A 21,803-nucleotide genomic window follows, 5' to 3' on the forward strand; every position below is an offset into this window, starting at 1 on the left:
AATTCTACTAATGCAATACTTTAGTATTAGTATTGTTACCCCTTTTCAATAATCTTATACTTCATAAGTATTTAAAAAAAGTTGAGTTAAAAGTTCATATGGTATTGGTCAATTATATAAAATTTTACATTAACATAAAATCATTTTATATATTATTGACGTTAATTTCGATGTAAATATGTGATAATTGTTTTTCCTCATCTTTGGATGGGGTTGGTTGTTTACAGTTAATAAGATGAACTATTTTTTAAGTGTGTGAAACAGAACGTTAAATATAAAAATTTAAAAGTACAATGTTTTTTTTTCAATTCATGTGCATTGATCCAAGTTTCTTACATAACATAAGTAGTATTTTTTCAAACACTTGCAACAATTTTTACATAAGTAGGGAAGGATAGTGAGGTTGAAATATTACAGAAAGGAAATCTATGGATAATTCCGTTCATATGTATACTAGCAGTACATTAGAAACAACTAGCTTTGAGATACTATGATCAAGTAAGTATTAACTAAAATTAATTAATTATTTCCAGGTCCTGGTCCCGAACTAAGATTTGATCTTCTTGGTCCACGCCTAACTATTAAAGTTCTGATAAATTCCTGTACCAAAAAGAGAATTAATGCATAGTAAAAATTGATCAACAAGGAGAAAAATAATTAGATTGAAATGATTTGTATTATTTCTGTTCCGACACATTAAAATATTCCTACATTGTCCGACATTTGAGGTTAGGGTAGTTTATAAACAATATTTACATCATTTAATTAATCAAATATCTTTTTATAACGGATAAAGGTTAGGGTAGTTTATAAACAATATTTACATCATTTAATTAATCAAATATCTTTTTATAACGGATAAAACTGTAATAGTTTACACAAGATTTAAATTGGACAATAGTCTAAACGAATATCTCAAGTTAAATCGTAAAATTATCAACTTACTCTCTCTAATTGTATTTCGAATATAGAAAAAGTATCAACTATTTTTTTATGAGAATATATATACTATTGATGAATAACTTAATGATGGATGGTATGTATACTAACTAAAGGTTTAGATGTTATGGGTGAGGAACATAGACTTTGTTTCATAATTTGAAGAGAAAATGGGGAAAATAGAAATGATAAAAAGAATATTTTTTTTGGGATACAACTTTTAAAGAATAAAGTGGAGAAGAATTGCTTATATTTTAGTTAGATAATCTATTTCTTACATTTGTTGCAACAACTTCAATTATATATATTTTTTATTATATTTCTTAATAAATGAAATATCATAAACTTATTTGAGTAAAAAAAAATATTATACTACAAAACAAAATAAAAAATAATTTGAAAAATTTGTTCAAGTTTATCAAGGCCTTCCAAATCCCCCTTCAATACAATTTTTTAATTCTCCTTTATAATGATTTTTTATTTTGTGAAAAAGATAAATCTTTTTGCTAGATGGACTATATCATCCCTCTCATTTCTCTTTTCTTGTTATTTTTCTCAAAGTTTTCCTTCCATTTTGCTTCTAACTCGGAAAACAAAGCCTTAGAGATTAAGAGCAATAAGATTGTGTTCCATTACAATCTATTAGGTAGGCATAGTAAAACATACTGACTCTTCTAACTCGGAAACAAAGCCTTAGAGATTAAGAACAATAAGATTGTGTTCCATTACAATCTATTAGGTAGGGATAGTAAAACATACTAACTTGTTCTGTCTTTGATATGTCTAAAAAAAGACAGGGTAAAGCGGACCAACTAGTGTTAAATAGTTGAAAATCTGACCTGCCCCTTTTAAAGGTTGATTGACATTCTACTCCGTCAAAATTTTAAAAACAATGTATTACTTAATAAGTTCATAAAAACTATGTAAAAAATGTAAAAAAAAATTATAAACCATTTACAGAATGATTTAACTTGTATACAGTGATAGTAAATCACAACCATCCAATGTTTAAAAATGTTTATCTTGCATGACAACCACCTTTAAAATAACGAACATAAGTTGTTGTGATGTACTGATAATATAAAATATTTTACATTGTCAATACATACAAATTAAACTATTTAAATAGATTAAAATATAAAATTAATGAGTTCAACACAAATATAGAAACTATCATTCAAATATTCATGACTCATCATCCAAAAATATAAAATAAGTCAACAAGTAAGCTAAAATAAAAAGTTAATATACCAACCAATTCACAAACTATTAACATGAGTAAGAATTCAATGGATGCAGTCTAGGTAGGGTATTACAAAATCTGTCCTCGTAATGCAATTTGAAAAAAATACCCAAACTCATACTTTCCTAGATATCATTCTTAATCCCTATACTCAAACTCTTTGGGTACCTAAATACACGTACCTGTACCCGTTTTCTGCTTTTGAATAAGACATTGTTAAATCACAAAATATTTTATCATTTTAACACAATTAAGAAAATATTCAAAATTTTATAATATTAAATCATGAAAAGAGTAAAATAAATTATTTAAATTATCCGAAACTAAATCAAATCATATAAATACTTATCTGATTTAGTGATATTAATAAAACAAAACAAAAAATAAAATAATTATTAGACTAAACACAAATTTATTTGAACATAAACTAAATAAAATCTAGAAACCAATTACCATCTTTTATAAAATTGATTGTTAATTTTATATATGTCTAAGTTATGTAATATTTTATTCTACTAGAAAAAATTAAGAAGAATTTGTCTAGCTTTTGTTGTAATTTTATTTGTATATTTAGATTGGTAGCCTATTATTAGTAATGATAAAGTATATATAAATATTTTATATAATAATAATAATAATAATAATAATAATAATAATAATAATAATAAATATGTTATGTAGGGTGGGTACTAAGGTACATGTACTCGCATCCGGACCCTCTTATTTTTGTGGGTGATTATTTGCGGCTATACTCGTATCTATAAGACAAATTTTTACTCTATCATTTGTGGATATTTTTTGTTGGTACCCAATAAATTAGTTCTATTACCAATCCTAAATATGAGGCTATAAATAGCAAAAAAAAAAAAATTATAAAATAGGTTAAGATCTATGATGAATAAATAAAAAATTTAAAAAGTTTTTATTTTTTATTTTATTTATTTAGACCTAATAGATGAATCCACCATGCCTGATCACCACCCCTTTGAAACAAACTAACTAGTAACAACAGGTTAAAATTCTCAACTCTCCCCATTCAAAACAATGGACTATCAAATCACTCCAACGGATCCAATCCATTTTATCATCATACCATCCACCAATATACTAACTATTACTAATCACTAATTTGACTATTAAAAATATATATAATAATTTTTTTGACTAAAAAATACGTTATAGTTAAACTAATAATTTGAGTTGTGCCAAATCTTCTTAATTTTTTGTATTGACGAGGTAAAAATCACAGAAAAAAGAAAGAGGTAAAAATCCAATAAATAAAAAAAAAAAGAGTACTTAAATGAATATTTTCCAAATTGAAAAGAGAGAAAAGCTTACAAAACTCTGAGTAGTAGTAGTTGTTGAACGTTCGTTTTGTTCTTCACTTGTAACAATATTTTGGGAGCTTTGATGTTCATTACTTGGTGTGTTTTCTTCACTTATAAGAAGATCCTCTAAAGGAGTTTTTTCCTCGTGATGTTCATTTTTGTTGGTTCCAATTTCAAAGCCTAAACATTTGAAGAGAGTTCCAAAGACTTGTTGGAGTAGAAAACATGGATGGTAAATATAAAAAGTGACACTTCTCTCGTTATTAACCTCTACCTCTTCATTTGTTGTTGATGTTGTTCCTTCCATTGTTCTTCTTCACTCTTCTTAGGGTCTCATTCTTGTGCTTTAATTGCTATTTAATGTTTGTGTTTCATTTGAGTTGTCACTTTCTTTTTGCCACCCTTAATATTTGTCTCATATACTCTCTCCTATTTAATCATCGCATTTTCATAAACTTATTTATTTATAATTTTTGAAGTTCCATTTAATATTAATTATTGTTTAGCCATTAATATATTTAGTCATTTAATCTAGAGAGAAAAATATATGAGATGAGATAATAAATATTAAAAATAGTACATAAAAAAAATATTGTTACATTAAAGATTAAATGATTAATATATGTTGAAATATATATTCAAGTAAAAATGAAAATTCACATTAAAAATGTATTTACAAGACAATGAGCAATTATGTTTGTCTCTTTCCTAGCAAACTTTATATAAGAGTTGTTACAAATAACATTAAGAAGAGACCAATATTTAATAAGAATAACATCAAGCTCAATTATATTTTGAAAGGAACGGTTAAAGGCACAAACTACCACCACTTAGTCAATAGAAAACACAACATTTATGAAAATTAATTCAGCCATCCATTCCACACTAACAAGGAGTCCCATAGCTTCACCTACATTGACCAAACAATTGGTCCCACCCAAATAGTTTTGCCTCTAATAAAAAGACCAACTTTATCCCTTAAACAAAGACCATTTCTTGTCATATTATGCACAAACGAGAAAGAAGCATCAATATTTCATTTTAAGGTTGCCATTGAGGTCCTGCATCAGTTGTACGAATCATCACATTCGAAATCGAGCTTCCCTCCACTCATCCAACAATTTTTTTTACTACGAAAGACAATCTCAGTAGGCCGTTCATCTTCATGGTCCCACACAACAAGATTCCTATTTCTCTACAAGTTTCACAACATTATAGCGAACATATTATCCTTATCCTTAGACAGTCAACTCAATAACTTAAAAATAATTTCTCTAAACTCATATCCGGACTTTAGAATAAAGGGAATATTATGTTTCTTGTTTATAATTTGTAATGACTATAAGATAAATTAATATATACTTATATTAATTTTCAATGCAAAATAATATTTTCTATGTTCATTTTTAATTATTATTTTATGATTATTTATATGTACTAAAATAACCAATATATTTTTCTATTGTGGAGAAAATTGTATATCTTTTCCTATAAAGAATCTTTAACTATTTATTATCTCATTTCTATTTATAAGTTTATTTGGCATTTTCACCTATATTATTAAGAAAATTTAGTGGTGTGATTGATGTGTACATTGTATAACCCAAATTACCATGTGTGCATAGTTGTGTTTAATATTAAATTTTCATTTCCTAAATAAAATGATAGTATACTCCTTTCGATCACTCTTACAAACAAAAAAGTTAATTTTACAATTATTAAAGAGTTCAGATAAACACAATTAATTTTCTAAATTTTATGTCAAATATATAAAACTTTCCATTTTTAATGTTTAAACAATCAACTATTCACGTTAAATGTTTGTGAATTAAATGAAAGATAAATTAGAAATAATAATATTAAATATTTTTTTTACATATTGAAAATATACATTAATTTTATTTATATTTCATTTAAAAAAATAATATTTTAATTTTACTTATATTTTTTTCTACCCAAAAGCATACTAGTAGTAGCATATTCACCATTCTTGTTTGAGTTGTTTCCATGGGTTCCAAGTATATTTTGCATTATGTTTTTTGATTAGGAAGGTTTGAGTTGGATTTGCAAATAAAAATTGTTGATATTTATGGCAAGAAACGGTTGCAAGTGACTTGAATATGTGGATCTCATAAAACAATTAATTGTGGCATATAGAAAGCATTAAAGAGCAATAAAAGCAATTCTACCTGCCCCTTAGACCGACACTAAATGAGTCAGAATCATTAACTCATGTATTGAAGTTATTTTAGCATTTCTCTTGCAAAATAGTGGCATTCTGTTCATTTTATTATATTCAAAAATATGTTTTGTTCCTCTTTTAAAATAGACATGTTATGTTTTAAAATTTATAAAGCAAAAATCCAAAAAATTATATGTGATGGACTTTCGAAATTTTTTTCTCAAAACAATGTCTATACATGTTTATTCTAAGAAAAATTCCACTGTAATGTAATTAGTCAAAATTATGATATATTTTAAAATATAGAAGAGTATAATATATTGTAAAATATAAAAGAGTAAATAATTCAACCAAAAACAAAGAAGAAGAGGAAAGAAAGTGCATTATAAAAGATTAAAATATTGTTGCTAATTTCACACATTAAAAAATTACTAAAAATAAAAGAGAATACTATTTTAATCGAATTATTTCTATTAATAATTAATCTATTTTCCTCTATTATAAATGTAAAATGTAATATAATATTTTGAAAATAATATAGATAATATTATGTTAAAAATGTAATGTAATATAATGGATAATTTTAAGTTGAAAATTAACATTTATTTTGAGACAATATTTTACTAAGTGACACTCATTGTAAGACATAAAATCATAAATTTTAAAATTCATATATAATTAATCATTAACATATAAATTTAAGAATAATACTTACGAGTTTAGTAACAGGAGTTACATAGAATGAATGAAATATGAAAAGTTTTAGGGAGTTTGAGATCCCATGAATCTCATTAAAACCTTATAAGAAAAACACAATGCAAAAATTCATAATGAAAAGAACAGAGCACAAAATTTTCCGTGCTATGAAAATCATCTCATTATAAATTTTATTCAAAAAATCCGATTAGACAAAACCGTAACTAAATAAAAATAGTATAAAATATATTTATTTATCGACCCCCTTATACAATAGTATAAAATATATTTATTTATTCCCTTAAGTAGGAAATCATCTATGAGATAAGAAATGTCAATCATTTGTAATAGTTTTTTAATATTTAATTACTTTATACAAAGAGTTAACCCAATAGTATGACCACTAAAACAATCACTTTAACCTCCAAATAAAATTAAGGATGAATTGTTGGTAAGAATTTAAATTTTAATTGGAATAATTGTTGGTCAAACTTTACTTATAGTCCATTTTCTTAAGGATAAGACATATACAATTGAAATGACAATTGATATCAAACCTTTACCAACTATGAACATAAGCATAGTGTCATTCTTTGAACCAACATGCTCAAGATTTGTTGATAAGGAAAAAGATCTTTCCAATAAAGGTTCAGTGTTGAGTAATTAAGTTGGTTCTAAGTACAATATTCATTCAGGTGCTCTGATTATAACAAAACACTTCATAACATCAGAACAATAATGTATCCCCCAATAATTATTTTAAGTATTCAGAGAATACCTTTAGTAAAGCAAATTTAAGAAGGGTTGAGTAATCTTATAGTAATTATATGATTATTATTATTTAATGATCTCAAACTACAAAGTGCGTTCGAAGATACGAATTGAAAATCGTTTGGTTAGTGGAGATGAAAAGATAGTTCAACAAAAAAAATTGAAGTAGTGTCTACACTAGTTAAATGTCTACATTATATTATGCCATTAATTGATATGAGTAAAATATCATATGATAGAAATATCAAACGCACTTATACAAGTATAAGTTCAAGCTCTAAAGTCCAAAAAAATAATAGATTTGAATCAATTGAGTGTATAAAGACCACCTTGTACAGAAGAGATAGTCTTGCTGAGAAGAACGGTTTGGTGTTGATGCATGTAGACACTTAGATAATACTTGTGTCCATTGGTATGACGAGTGAAGTCAAATTTATGAGAAGACAAGTTTAGTGTTGATGTCTTGAGAGGTGGATATTACTTAACCCAAGAGACAAGTGATGCCAAAATTTGAGTAATCTAGATAATGTACTTTTGGTGTTTGGAGAAGCTTTGCAAGTAATCTAGAAAATGTACTTTTGGTGTCTAGAGAAGCTTTACAATACTTAATATCTGGATAGATAAAGAAATAATATTCATTGTTTGGAGATGTGGATAATGCTCAATGCTTGGAGAAATAAGAAAAAAGTATTTAATTTGGAGATGTTTTAAGAATATTTAATGCCTATAGAGACTAATTGAATAATATTTTTTCTTTATAGAGGATTAAGTCGTTGACTGTATCAAAATAAAATATCTCTTTCAAAGGAGAACTTAATATCCTGAAATAGGTCAATTCATAGTAAACCTTTTTTTTTTTTAGCTGCTTCATAGATGCCAAAAGCTAAGTTATTTGAATAAAAAGTTGTTACTAGGCTAACTACTAGATTGTTGGTACTTGATAGATTAGGCACTTCACAACCAAAATTCATAGCGACTACCTCAACATCATGTAGGAAAAGAAGAAAAAGAAGAGCTAATCTTATAATTGGTAAGATGTTTATATTATGTTTCCCAACTTGGGGTCAACGTCACCTTCCTCTAAGGATGCATAGCCTAACTTTGGGGCATAATTTCATGCAATCATATAAAAAGATGAACAACTTATTATTCTCTAAGTTGATGATGATATTATTCCTAAGGGCAAAGAGGGTGGTTAAGATATCATAAAGATGAATGGATTCTTAAGAATTGCTCTATGATATTAACAAAATAGCTATTTTGAAATATTGACAATATAAATGAGTAGATTGATACATTCATAAAATTTTAATGACCAATTTAAACAATTGAGAAAATCCTTTGAGTTTTATTATTCTCCTTTATTCGGTGCGGTGAACTCGTGGAACGCAAGATCAATAAAAAATTAAAATCGCAACAAGCCTCGATCTTAGCGCTCGAAAAAATTAAGAAATATCTTTTGACATCATAAGTGGGGTTAATCTTTTTGTCACTGTTAAACAACTAAATTTAATTGCAATTTTTATTATTTTATTTGTATTAATCTATCAAATTGGTTATCTTATTTTAAATTTTTTATAATTTTAATATCTCATTATAATATTTTAATGGCTTAATTGCAGTTTTGGTCCCCTTATTTTAGTTGAATCGCGAAAGTAGTCATTCTATTTTGTTTCTCCCCAGTTTTGGTCCCAAACATGATTTTGGTTCAAAATTTGATAAAATTTCATTTTTTAAAGTCGTACTACACCATTTATGATCATATATTTCAGGTACAATTGTTGCAAATGAGATCTTGAAGCATGATGTAACTTAAATAAATGCAAAAAAAATGAAATTTCATCAAGTTTTGGACCAAAGTTATGTTTGAGGGACCAAAATTGGAGAGAAATAAAATGGGGGACTATTTTCGCGATTCATTAAAATAGGGGACTATAACTGCAATTAAACCTATTTTAATTAAAAAATGACCATATAAAATATTTTAAATAACGTGATATATAATACGATAATATAAAATGATTAACACTCATGAAATCATAATAAAATTATCTAAAATTTAACTTTCAACTTCGTTTTTTTATTTTTTTATTTTTATAATTTAATTAATGACATATAAATAATTAATGTATCTAGATAATCTTATATCATAAAATCTTATACCACATCATTTGAAATATGTCAAATCATCATCCTTTTAATCTAAAAATATAAGAGAAACCATTATTGTCGACTTTTAAAATAAAAGACTGATTTCATAAATTAGTGAAAATAGAGGGACCATAATTATAATTAAGTACAACAATTATTAAGATATTTTTTTTGACTCATTTCAAAAAATAGAATGTTTCTTGAGACGAAACACATTAAGATCACAAATATTTTGTAAGCAATGGTGAAAAGAGGCTAGACCAAGTTAGACTTTGCAAGGGTATGAACTGGGTCTGTCGAAAAATTTATGACTTGTGACACGTCGTAGACTTAATTTTTGGGTTTGAACCTAGCTATAATGGAAATCTGGTATAACCTGTTAACCTATTTAAAAATTTATTTTATTTTAACATATTTGAATAAGCAATCAGACATATCATTAAATATACTAACGAGTTAATATTTAAATGAAATTAAGTTCTTATTTTGATATTTAACATGACATTTTAAAGAATATGAGCTTGTATGATATCCTACTTCAATCCTATCAAAAACAAAAGAATATTAATATGCTTAAATTACTAAAAGTTCAATATCTTACACAAAATATCAAAATTTAATATAATAATTGTAGTAGTAATAAAAAATATTATTTATATTTATTTAAATAGGTTGACTTGATCGGTTTAATAGACTTTTTATGTGACTTGTAGCCTGATCTTTTAATCTAAATATGAATTTTTTAGAAACATTGACCTTGTATGTTTTACAAAACAAACATGGTTTGAGTCTGACGTAGACTACGCCGTAGACCCCTATCGATCAGTCTAACCTATTCACACCCCCTATTTGTAAGAATCATTTACTTAGTAAAATAAATTTTTGAACTGAACAATTATTTAAATTTCTCTTTTGTCTTAATGATTTTTTACATTTCTAAACATAATAAAAATATCAAAAATATTATTCAAACCGTAAGATATGTTTGTTGTTGTCGTAAATATGAACATATTGTTGGATGTTGTCATAAATATAAACAAAAATTGATGAATTTAATTCAAAATTTAAAACAAATAACATCAAATTGTTGACATATTTATATTTATATTTTGGGATGGACTTAGAAGAAGACTGGTCCATGGTCCCCTCCAAACTTCTATAATTTTTTTTAATACTGGTATGCTATTAAAGATATAATTGGAATATTAGTTGCAACATTACGAGTTTAATGTGTTTAAAGATGTTAATTTTCAGATGTTGCAGGTCTATTATTGATAAATTATATTAAAAATTAGTTGAGATCGATAAATCAATTAATGTTTTATCTATTAATTATCATAATGTTATGACTTGTGTTAACTCTTTCGGTGTCAACAACAATCACATAACATATATTTTCAACAATGCAAATTATAAAATTGCTGCAAAATGTACCTCAAATATGATAATTGATGATTTTAACTCTAAAACAAGAGCAAACACAACTTCAAAAATAAATATTAATTTTTTATATATTTCTTTGACAATATTAAGTATAGATATATCTTATAATTTCTTGTAAATGTTGTGTCTGAAAATTTAATTTTTCCTTACTAAATTATATTTTTAAACTTAATCTCCTACGCTTAATTTTTGCTTTTAAAAAAATTTCATGTGACAAATTTTGATATCTAACAATATTTTATACGATTTTTATATTATTATTTCTCTGTTTTCGAGTAATTTTTTTACCAACATCCACAATGATTGATATATGATACCAGTTTTGGTGTGTTTATATATATATATTTGTAACCACATGAAATAGATGCATTGTGTTGGTAACAAAAAGAAAAGCAGAGAGAGAGAGAGATGGAAAAGGAGAGAAAACAGCATGTACCTCACTGTCTAATCTTACCTTATCCAGCACAAGGTCACATGAATCCTATGATTCAATTCTCAAACCGTTTAATACAAAAACAAGTTAAAGTAACACTCATAACTGTTGTTTCTCTTTGGAAAACAATCACCAACAAAAACCTCTCATCAAACATTCAAGTTGAAACTATCTCAGATGGCTATGATGATGGAGGATTTGAATCAGCTAAAACTGTGGAAGATTACAAACAAACTTTTTGGAGTGTTGGATCAAAAACACTTTCTCAACTTCTTCATAAACTTGCTTCTTCAAACAACCCTCCAAATTGTGTTATCTTTGATGCATTTTTGCCTTGGGTTCTTGATGTTTCAAAGACTTTTGGTTTACTTGGTGTTGCATTTTTCACTCAATCTTGTTCTGTTAATAGTATATATTATCATACTCATCAGAAGTTGATTGAATTACCACTTTCAAAAAGTGATTATTTGTTACCTGGATTGCCTAAACTTCATCAAAGTGATTTGCCATCTTTTTTGTATAAGTATGGATCTTATCCTGGTTACTTTGATATTGTTGTCAATCAGTTTGCAAATATTGGTAAAGCTGATTGGATTCTTGCAAACACAATTTATGAACTTGAACCAGAGGTTAGTTACTTACTTACTTTCAATAAGTCAAATGAAAATTTTCATTCAATTACTTTGATTTGTTTTATTGTTTTTATCTATTTCAATAGTTGTAACTATTGGTATAACTTGTACTTGCTAACTAGGCTTTTGTAAAGTCAAGAGTACTCCTCTTTATAAACTTTTTTTTGTAAGTCCTATTTTATTCAATATGGAATTTGAGTTTTTTTTTTTCTTTTTCAAATACTAATACTAACGGTAGCAATGTTTTAAAATTGTAGTCATTGTCAAATCATGATATTTGATATTGGAGAGAATCATGGTTTGATGGTACTGATGTGTTCGTATTGTGGTCAAGAAGACGTTAAAAACCTTGATGTCGGACTAGAAAACACTCGCAAACCTTTTTTAAGACCTTGATTGTAGTCTTTTTTTGTTGTTGTTGATGATTTAATTAACGATCTGTTTGAATCGACTTATTTAAACTTATTTACTGACATAAACATTTGCGAAACTGTTTGATAGAACTTATGAAAATAACTAATGATATTCTGTAAGTTGTTTTCATCTTATTTCCATAAACTGTTTAAGATAGTTCATGAAATCAGCTAATAACTTATGAAAATAATTTGCCTTTTTATTTTATTTTTTGTTATAGAAATAGTTTATATATAAGCATTTATATACAAAGAACGGCATGCTATAAACGATTAATTAAGTTGTTTATATGAATACATCTGAAATGAATTTTGTTTTAGGTGGTGGATTGGTTAGTGAAGATATGGCCATTAAAGACAATAGGACCATCAGTTCCATCTATGCTCTTAGACAAAAGACTCAAAGATGACAAAGAATATGGTGTGAGCATTTCAAATCCAAACACAGAAGTTTGTATCAAATGGCTTAATGAGAAGCCAAAAGGGTCAGTTGTTTATGTCTCATTTGGAAGCATGGCTGGTCTTAGTGAGGACCAAACAATAGAACTAGCTTATGGATTAAAAGATAGTGACACTTTTTTCTTATGGGTTGTTAGAGATTGTGAGCAAGTTAAGCTTCCAAAAGGGTTTGTTGAATCATCATTAGAGAAAGGTTTAATAGTGACATGGTGTCCACAACTACAAGTGTTGACACATGAAAGTCTTGGTTGTTTTGTGACACATTGTGGTTGGAACTCAACATTGGAAGCTTTGAGTTTAGGAGTTGTAGTGATTGCTATGCCACTTTGGACTGATCAAGTGACTAATGCAAAACTTATTGCTGATGTGTGGAAAACTGGAGTCAAAGCTTTTGCTGATGAGAAAGAGATTGTGAGAAGAGAAACTGTTAAGAATTGCATAAAGGAAATCATTGAGACTGAAAAGGGAAACGAGTTAAAGAAGAATGCTATGAAATGGATGAGTATTGCAAAGGATTCTGTTGATGAGGGTGGAAGATCTGATCAAAATATTGCTGAATTTGTGGCTGTTTTGAATCAATATTGATGAAGGAACAAAAGTAGTGTATTATCTTTGTAGTATTGACACTTCTGATCGAATACATGTCTCGGTATCCGACACATGTCGGTGTCTGACATCAACAATACACTATCGATAATATGGTTACAATTAATTAATTAATTTTCTCAAATCATTATCGATATCCATATATCTGTGTCATATCTGGTGTTTGTGTCGGTGTTAACGTTGTGTTTGGTGTTCATGTCAGTATATGTGTTTTATAGTTACCACTCCAATTTGCTTCAGAACTTGAAAGTATTGTATCTTTTATGTGTTGTATTAAAGTTGTGTTTGGCTCATCACAAATTAATGTTTAATGTTATGCAATTAGTGTTTGAACCACTTTTTGTTATTAAATTGTATATGATTTTGAGACTGTTGTTACATTGTTAAAATTTCCCAAGTCCATATCCACCGCAATGAAGCTGCATACAAATAACATAAACGAGGATATAAAAAAGTTATATTTCTAAAATGTACTCTAAATTGAACTTGAGATTTGAAGCTTTCACAAACAGAAATCAATTCTAACTTTATATACTAACAATTTTCAATTCATATTTATATTATTAATTTATCAAAATACAACCTTGATTAATTTATCAAAATACAACCTTAGTTTTATATTACATCTTAAGAAGCCAACATTTATCCTTAATTAAAGAGACATCACGTATCGTATTTAAGTCATATTTTAACTGATAAATAGTGATATTATAAGATTGAAAATCATATTTTGGATTTGAACCCGAGACCTTTGAGTTGTTTGTGTGAATTTATTTTGATATTTATCATTTTGTTTACAGACAAAAAAATAAACCAGACATGTCATATTATAATTTAAAACTTAACACACACTAAATGTAAAAAAGTGAAATATTACCGATTCAAATTCACAGCCTAACATACCAAATATTATTGTAATTTTTTACTGTATTTACGAGATTTACTCACTTCTTTTAATACACCTTAATTAATTCCTCCCTTAAGTACTCGATTCATTCACAAACTCTACAATATTAGGCTCACCTTGCCAACAAAGCACCTTCTTAAAAAAAAAAAATAGCCATATGACTTTTAAAATTTTAAATGTTATATATATAAATATATATTTTGGTCAAATATGGAGGCTACTCACCAAAAGAGAAGTAGAAGCAAACTTGATGTTGTTCTCTGTGTAGAAGAAGCAAACATACAATTCCCTTTGTATGGTGAAAGCGTGAATTAAACCGTTTATACTATGTGGTAAACAGTTTAAACTAGTGGATTTGCGGATTAATCCATGATTTCTGTAAATTTTTAAAAAAATAATAATTATATTTTGTCTACTATAATTTGAACCAATTGATATTTTTGTATTAATGGTTATATATATATATATATACCCACCCCTCTTAATCTTATATATATATATATATTCTATCATATTTTATTTATTTATTAAACTCTTAATATCATTAATATTGGTTTGGACTATTAAAGTTCTTTTAAGTATCATTTGTAGTATTTTTCTTTGATATTTATAAATTACGACATAAAATTATCAATGATTGTAGTTTTTTTTAATAGAAGTTTTTATAATATCATGTTATTAGTTTTTTAATACAAAATAAATTTGTTTATTTTTTATGGTTTCCAGATTAGTCTATTTAACCCTGAATCAAATAAGGTTGTCTTAAACTAATATATCACAAGTCGTTATTATTCGCAGATGGATTAATTTGATCTGTTTAATATGCAGATTTATACAAAACTGATTAAAAAGAACAAATTATCCCTTCATACACACCTCTAGGTGCACGATATATGGACCGCAAAAGAATAGTCTAACGATGGACTCGTAATATATATGTAAAATAGTTAATTTTGTATGAAAAAAATAAAATAAAAAGTAAGTGGTATTTATTAAAAAATTGTAGCAATGATTTAAATCAATCGTAGTCAAATCATGATCGTCTTCAATCCCAATTGTATTTTGTTTGATCGTCTTCGATTCTAATTGTGTGTTGTTCAAGAAGACATCAAAAATCTATATGTCAGACTAAAAAACAATTGCAAACCTTTTTAACACCTTGATAATAGTTTTTTATTAATGATTTGATTAACATTTTGTTATTATTAATTTATTCGAGCTAATCTATTGACAAAAACATTTGTAAAACCGTGCGAGAGAAGTTATAACTCTAGCCTTTTGACATTTTGTAAGTTATTTTTAACTTATTTCTATAAAATCTCTAAGATATCTTATGAAATAAGCTAATAACTTATATATAAAAATAATTTGACTTAATTTTAAGAGTTTGACTTCTATGAAAACTAGTATAATACTCGTGTTATCGCACGGGTTGTGCGTGTTTATATATTTTTATTTAATTAAGTATTTTTTATAATAAATAGAACAAAATAAATGAAGTTAATTACTGTAGTCAATAATTACCAAACTAATAGTTTTTAACATAATTGATGTCATCATCTATTGTCTAGCATATAATTTCATTGTAGTTCCTATTCACATTTGATATTCTTGAGTGGTTTTGATGATGATAGCTGAGCACTTGCAATTGCATCGTTACCCCTATTATCTTGTTGGTCATTAGTTGGAGGCCTTTTAGCCGGTGTAGCTGACTGAACATTTTCAATATCATTTTCACCAGTCATTGATAATGATTGCTACATATTTCATAAAGTTTGTAAGAATTAATTAGATTATTGTCATAAAGATTTATGAAATCAGAATGTATTTATCAAAAAGATGCAATTATAGTGAGTCGTGCAGATATACTTACAGTGTCAAATAGTATTTCTTGACTAAGAAGTTCACAACTCGACTCTCCTTTAGCCGTGTTCTTAAAATGGACTTCTATTAATTTAAGTTAAGCAGTTTTTAATATATATAGTTTATTACAATTAGAAGATACAATAAGGCAATATATGTTTTGAATACCTCTTCAATTTGAAATTGTTCCTTAATTGCAGCAATAAGTGCAGCACCACTCCATGACTTATTAACATAACACTGTTTTGAATATGATTGTAGTTTTACACGAAAAGTTAGAGTGATCTCCATTATGTCTTGAAGTTCTGATGGATATATCCTTATGTAAGTATCAACAGCCTTTAACATGTTTCAGGTAAATGAGTTATGTCATATTATATGATAAACAACAAATATCCAAACTATGAAGTTACTTGGACTAAGCATTATATACATGCCTCAATCATATTCTTCCTCAATTGTTAGTATTGATATCAATAAGTGTTTGATATAAGGACTCTAATATTCATTTATAAATTCTGATAAATTAAGGTTGAATATTGAACTACTCTTATAAGCTATTTGCTTTTAGTTTAGGAACAAATTCATATCCATATATGATAATTTGAGAACAAATTCTACTTTATTCCATATGCCTATAAGTTAGAAAATTGTAACCATTTAGTTCATTTGGTGCGTGTTTTCATTGATATGAAGTTTAGTTCCACTCCATGCATTAGTGATTGTGTGTCCGTTGTTTCCTGCCATATAGGGCTAATTAATTAATAACTACATTTAAGTAAATTGTAACAAATGAAATATATTAAACAATTAATACTTGTGTTGAATTAATCATACCTTCTGGAGGCTTGACTCGTGTGTGGTGGGAGATTATAATGATGGGACCAAAGTTGGGGTGAACATTAAACTAATTGAGGAATTGTGTACCATAAGCCTCCCATATAGAGCAAGTAAGGATGTTTCTGCTGATCAAATAAATAATATCATTTGAAACATGCTTTGTATAATATATCAATTAAATGTAAATATTGTTGTTACCTGAGATCTTTGATTTTGACGGTGACACAAATTTTTTTGGTTGATGATGTTGAAGTTGAAAAAATGACCTCATCTACTACCCCAATAATATCTATAAATAAAAAAGATAAGTTATCCATTGAAACTAAAAAAAATATAAAACACATATATATTATTCAATTAAAAAAAAGAAAAAAAAATGATAGTATTACCAATTAAGTTGTTAGGATGGTTCTGCCCATTCAAAATTGTGCTAAAAGACACAAAACGGTACTGAGTCGATGAGATTTTAGGGAGATCAATATCTTCTTCAAAAGTAGCAGAATTGAAGATGAAATAGTATTTTTAAGAAATAGTGTTTTTAAAATAGATACAAAAAAACCTTAAAAAATAAAATGCAAAAGAAGACGATAAATTGAGTTACGTTTTTTGTGGTAGATATGAAGAAGGTGGGTTAACTTTTTAGCGGTGGTTAAAATAGATACAAAAAAAAAAATCTTAAAAAATAAAATGTAAAAGAAGATCAATAAGTTGGATTAAGTTTTTTGTGATGGAGGCTTAGAAAAATTAAAGAACAAACAAATAACATTTTTAATAACATTTAGAAGTACAAACAAAAAATCTAAAAAAATGCAAAGGAATATGAAGAAGGTGTGTTACTTTTTTAGTGGTGGTGGTTGAACCTCCTGTGATCTATTTGAATTTTTGATAGGTTTTATTTTTCTTACGTTGATAATAGATTATTTTTGTAGTTTTATGTTTGAGTTACATTTTTTTTCATGTTTGCTGTATTTTTTTGTTTGTTTTTTTTTAAATTGCAGTTTTTTTGTTGCTGCGGTTTTTTATTAATTGAAATTTTTTGTTGTTTTTTTCTTAATATTTTCGTTGATAGTAGATTTGGTAATTATTAACAATGAAGAGAACATTGTTTTTTATGTAAGATTTTGTAATTAGTTTTTTTAAGGTAGTTATATTTCTTTTGTAAAAAAGAAATGTGGTTATATATATTTTTTGGGTTTACAGTTTTAAGTGCCAATTACTTGCATCTCTCTCTTGTTAGTGATTCCACAATAAATTTATTTAGGCCAGTAGTTATATTTTTTTTGTAGAAAAAAAAGTGGTTATATATATTTTTTGGATTTACAGTTTTAAGTGTCAATTACTTGTATCTCCCTTGTTAGTGATTCCACAATAAATTTAATTAGGCCAGTAAAGTAATTTTGGTAGTGTTTACTTTTCTTATATTGATATTGATACAAAACGATTCTATTTCTCAAACGCATTCTCAAATTGAACAAGAGATTTGAAGATTTTATATACATAACCAATTCTAACTTGATATCAACATTACTCAATGCTCATATTTATTATCAATGTATCAAAATACAACTGTGGTTTCATGTTACATCTGCAGAAGCCAACAACATTTATTTATAATTATCAGACATAACAAATTATAATTTGAGCTTAACACACTACTAGTTTTTTCTTTCTGGTAAAACTCACACACACCGAAGATAGAGAAGTAGAATATTGCAAATTCAAATATATGTTCTAATTTGTCAAATGTCTTTGGAATCTTTTAACATCTGAGCTGTACTTACGAGACTAACACACTACTTTCAAATACAACTTAATAATTCATACCTTGAATGGTCAATTCATTCACAAATTTACAATATTTCCATCAGAACTTCCACCCTCGTCAACCGAATTATTGGCTAAATTCTTCCATTTGATACAATTCTTCTCTAATTCATTTCCCTTTTCACTCTCCATTACTTTCCTTATAAAATCTACAATTGTTTCTCTTCTAACTATCCCTTTCTCATCATCACCAATAGCTTTGACTCCAATTTTCCACACATCAACAATAAACTTTGCATTTGTAATTTGATCTGTCCAAATTGGCATAGCAATTACAGCTACTCCTAAACTCAAAGCTTCCAATGTTGAACTCCAACCACAATGTGTCACAAAACAAACAACACTTTCATGTTCCAACACTTGTAGTTGCAGACACCATGTCACTATTAAACCATTCTCTGACAATGACTCAAAAAATATCAAAGTAGCAAGGATCAGTTCCATATTTATACAAAAAAGATGGAAAATCATTAGGTTCAAGCTTAGGCAATCCTGGTATGACAATTTCTTGTTCTAACAAAGGTAAATCCGACCATCCCTTAAAAGCATGAAAATTTATGTTATTAACAGAACAAGCTTGAGTGAGAAAAACAGCAACATATAGTTCAAATTTCTTACTCTACTTCAGTATATTTGTTTTGAGAGATTGATTACCAAAGCTGACTTCCCATTGAGCTGTTGGTCTCAATTCTATGATGTAGTGTTGAAGACTTGTTATAGTTTCCAATATTTTTGGTCTCCAAAGTCAATATTCCATTTAAGCAATATATTGGTTCTAATCAAAATAAGATATTGAAACAAGACAATCCTTCAAATGAAATAAGACAAATATTCAAATCCAAAACTGAATCCATTTTTAGAATCATATGTCACAACCTACTAATTCATAATGTATATATGTTGTATACTCTATCTTAGGAAAGATCATTAAAAACATTATTGTTTGTGTTACATCTATTGTTCTTTGGGGCCAAGGACTAAGCTTATACAATCATATATAGAAATAAGAGAGCCTAATCTTAGTAATATCATATTAAATGCTTCCATGATGCATTTCAACTCTTCTTACTCTACTTTATTTATAAAATGTACATATTTTTGTATGACAGTTGACAGTGCTGTCCTACGAGATAAATCTTTATGAGAAACCTGACAAGCCGATGATATGTTGCATCAACGAAATAGCTACATATATTCCGAGGCGATAACTGCCACTTCATTAACAGGTGCCAATGCAATGAGAGGTGGCTCCATAAACAAAAGAACCACCATATTTGGTAACAAGTTTGAGTCTTTTTCCACCAGTTCTTGGTGATGTTTCATTCAACTGAAGAGATGGACAAGTTAGAAAGCCATATGCCATGTCTGTGAAGCTGCTCCAAAATGTGACCTACAAATGAGTCAGCCATCATGTAAAGATTTATATTTTAAAATTTGATTCACATTTTGGAATATATATAACTTTTTCCTTAAGAATACATTTCTTCCATCTCATTACTATGAGCTTTCATGTATGCTTTTGACATGCTAAGCTTATGAGTTGAAGTTTCTATCATATTGTGTTGTGTTATTTCAAATAAGCTACTTTCTCTAAATAATGTAAACCATACATACCATTCATCAATTGGACCAACGTTGCATAATATGAAACCAAGAGCTGTGATGACTATCGCCTTTCGAAAAAGATTCTCAGAATCATCATTTGCAATAACATCTTTATTTTGAATTTGGCACATGAGCCAAACACTAATTATTGCAAATACAGGTCCCTGAGTACAAATTCATGTTAGACACAGAAAGTTGAAGACATAATAGAAATATACTTTCTGCATGCTGCATGTGAAATATTCCTGCATGCTGCATATGAAAAATTTGTTAAGAAGTATGCACATGAAGCAAATTGACAATGAGATCAATGACAATCAAGCATGTGCTACTAAGTTTATATCTTAAACAAATGACATAAGATACTTTCTTACTTTAGTTTCACCTCTCATCAAGAGTATACATTAATAATACACATGATATGCATTATATTCCTGATTTTTCATGATGGTTTCTATGAAGTGAGTGAATGGAGTGGTGGATTTAGAAACCTGAGTCAATATCTCCAAAAGTCGAATTTGGACAGCTTGCTGTATTCAATCCATGAATTCACGCAGTCAACATGTCGGCGGACATTAGATTTAGATCGGACGGTTAAGATTTCAATGTAGATTTTGATTTGAAAAAATTGAAATAGCGACCGAGCTTGAAATCAAGATTGTCCGATCTCAATCCAAAGGCCACCAATGTGTTGACTGTGTGATTGCGTAGATTGCTGACATCAAGCAATCCAAATCTTCTGACATCTCTTTAAATGACACATACACCCCTTCCAAATTTCAAATAAACACTAAAATAGAGAAAAGCAATCCCAAAAGTAAATTAAGAAAACAAAACACAAATTTAAACAAAACATCATAATTAAATGATCTGATTAATCCTAGGTGATGACTAGTGTCATGTAAATAGTGCACTAAGTATGTGAAATGGAAACACAGACCCAATTCTCAATCTTGTACCAGAAACATTGGTGTTATAAGCCTCCACCATTCTCCAACCATGATCAAATGATTTATCTTTGCTCCATATAGCAGAGGAAGTAAAAACAGCATTAATTCATCATTCCTTATAGGACTTGAGTGTTAACAATGAAAAGAGGAAGAAGAGAGGCAACCACTCTAGGGTTTCATAACATAGAATGAACCAAACATAAGTTAATAAGTTAACAGGGTTACAATGAGTATATATATATAAAAGAATAGAAATGTCTAAAATACCCTTACTACTAATATATAATAACATTATCTAACATCTCCCCTCAAACTCACGATGCTTTAACATGGAGCATCAAGAGTTTGTCAACTAAAAAACGAAAACGTTTAATGGAATGCATCTTTGTGAACAAATCAGCAATCTGTAAAGAAGAAGAGTACGAATATTGATCATCTTGGCTACAGGAGCAAAAGTTTCTTCATGATCTATACCATAGTGTTGAGAGAAACCCTTAGCAACAAGACATGCATTGTAG

General features: G+C 27.6%; 2 protein-coding genes, 1 long non-coding RNA gene and 1 pseudogene across 3 annotated transcripts; 1 reads left to right on the plus strand and 3 right to left on the minus strand.

Annotated features, from left to right (window-relative positions):
• Nucleotides 1-273: 273 nt before the first annotated feature.
• Nucleotides 274-4,112, minus strand: LOC101488478 (uncharacterized). The gene is made up of 2 exons (XR_012161896.1): nucleotides 3,521-4,112; nucleotides 274-600 (listed from the first exon to the last, which is right to left on the minus strand). It is a non-coding gene; the product is annotated as an uncharacterized lncRNA (long non-coding RNA).
• A 6,991-nt stretch (nucleotides 4,113-11,103) lies between these two features.
• UGT74K2 (mogroside I-E synthase) lies at nucleotides 11,104-13,652 on the plus strand. The gene is made up of 2 exons (XM_004489667.4): nucleotides 11,104-11,815; nucleotides 12,553-13,652. The coding sequence occupies exons 1-2, from the start codon at nucleotides 11,162-11,164 to the stop codon at nucleotides 13,273-13,275; spliced, it is 1,377 nt and encodes a 458-aa protein (XP_004489724.1). The 5' UTR covers nucleotides 11,104-11,161; the 3' UTR covers nucleotides 13,276-13,652.
• Nucleotides 13,653-18,748: 5,096 nt separating this feature from the next.
• Nucleotides 18,749-19,174, minus strand: LOC101495830 (mogroside I-E synthase-like). The gene has a single exon (XM_004489692.1). The coding sequence runs from the start codon at nucleotides 19,172-19,174 to the stop codon at nucleotides 18,749-18,751; it is 426 nt and encodes a 141-aa protein (XP_004489749.1).
• Nucleotides 19,175-19,949: 775 nt separating this feature from the next.
• On the minus strand, nucleotides 19,950-21,407 carry LOC113785474 (RHOMBOID-like protein 9, chloroplastic; annotated as a pseudogene).
• Nucleotides 21,408-21,803: the final 396 nt, after the last annotated feature.

Source organism: Cicer arietinum, chromosome 2, assembly GCF_000331145.2.
Source record: "Cicer arietinum cultivar CDC Frontier isolate Library 1 chromosome 2, Cicar.CDCFrontier_v2.0, whole genome shotgun sequence".
NCBI lineage: Eukaryota > Viridiplantae > Streptophyta > Magnoliopsida > Fabales > Fabaceae > Cicer > Cicer arietinum.

Coding starts and splice junctions, on each gene's coding strand:
- UGT74K2 (XM_004489667.4), top strand. CDS start 11,162: ATGGAAAAGGAGAGAAAACAGCATGTACCTCACTGTCTAATCTTACCT. Junction 11,816..12,552: donor TTTATGAACTTGAACCAGAG/GTTAGTTACTTA, acceptor ATTTTGTTTTAG/GTGGTGGATTGGTTAGTGAA.
- LOC101495830 (XM_004489692.1), bottom strand. CDS start 19,174: ATGGAACTGATCCTTGCTACTTTGATATTTTTTGAGTCATTGTCAGAG.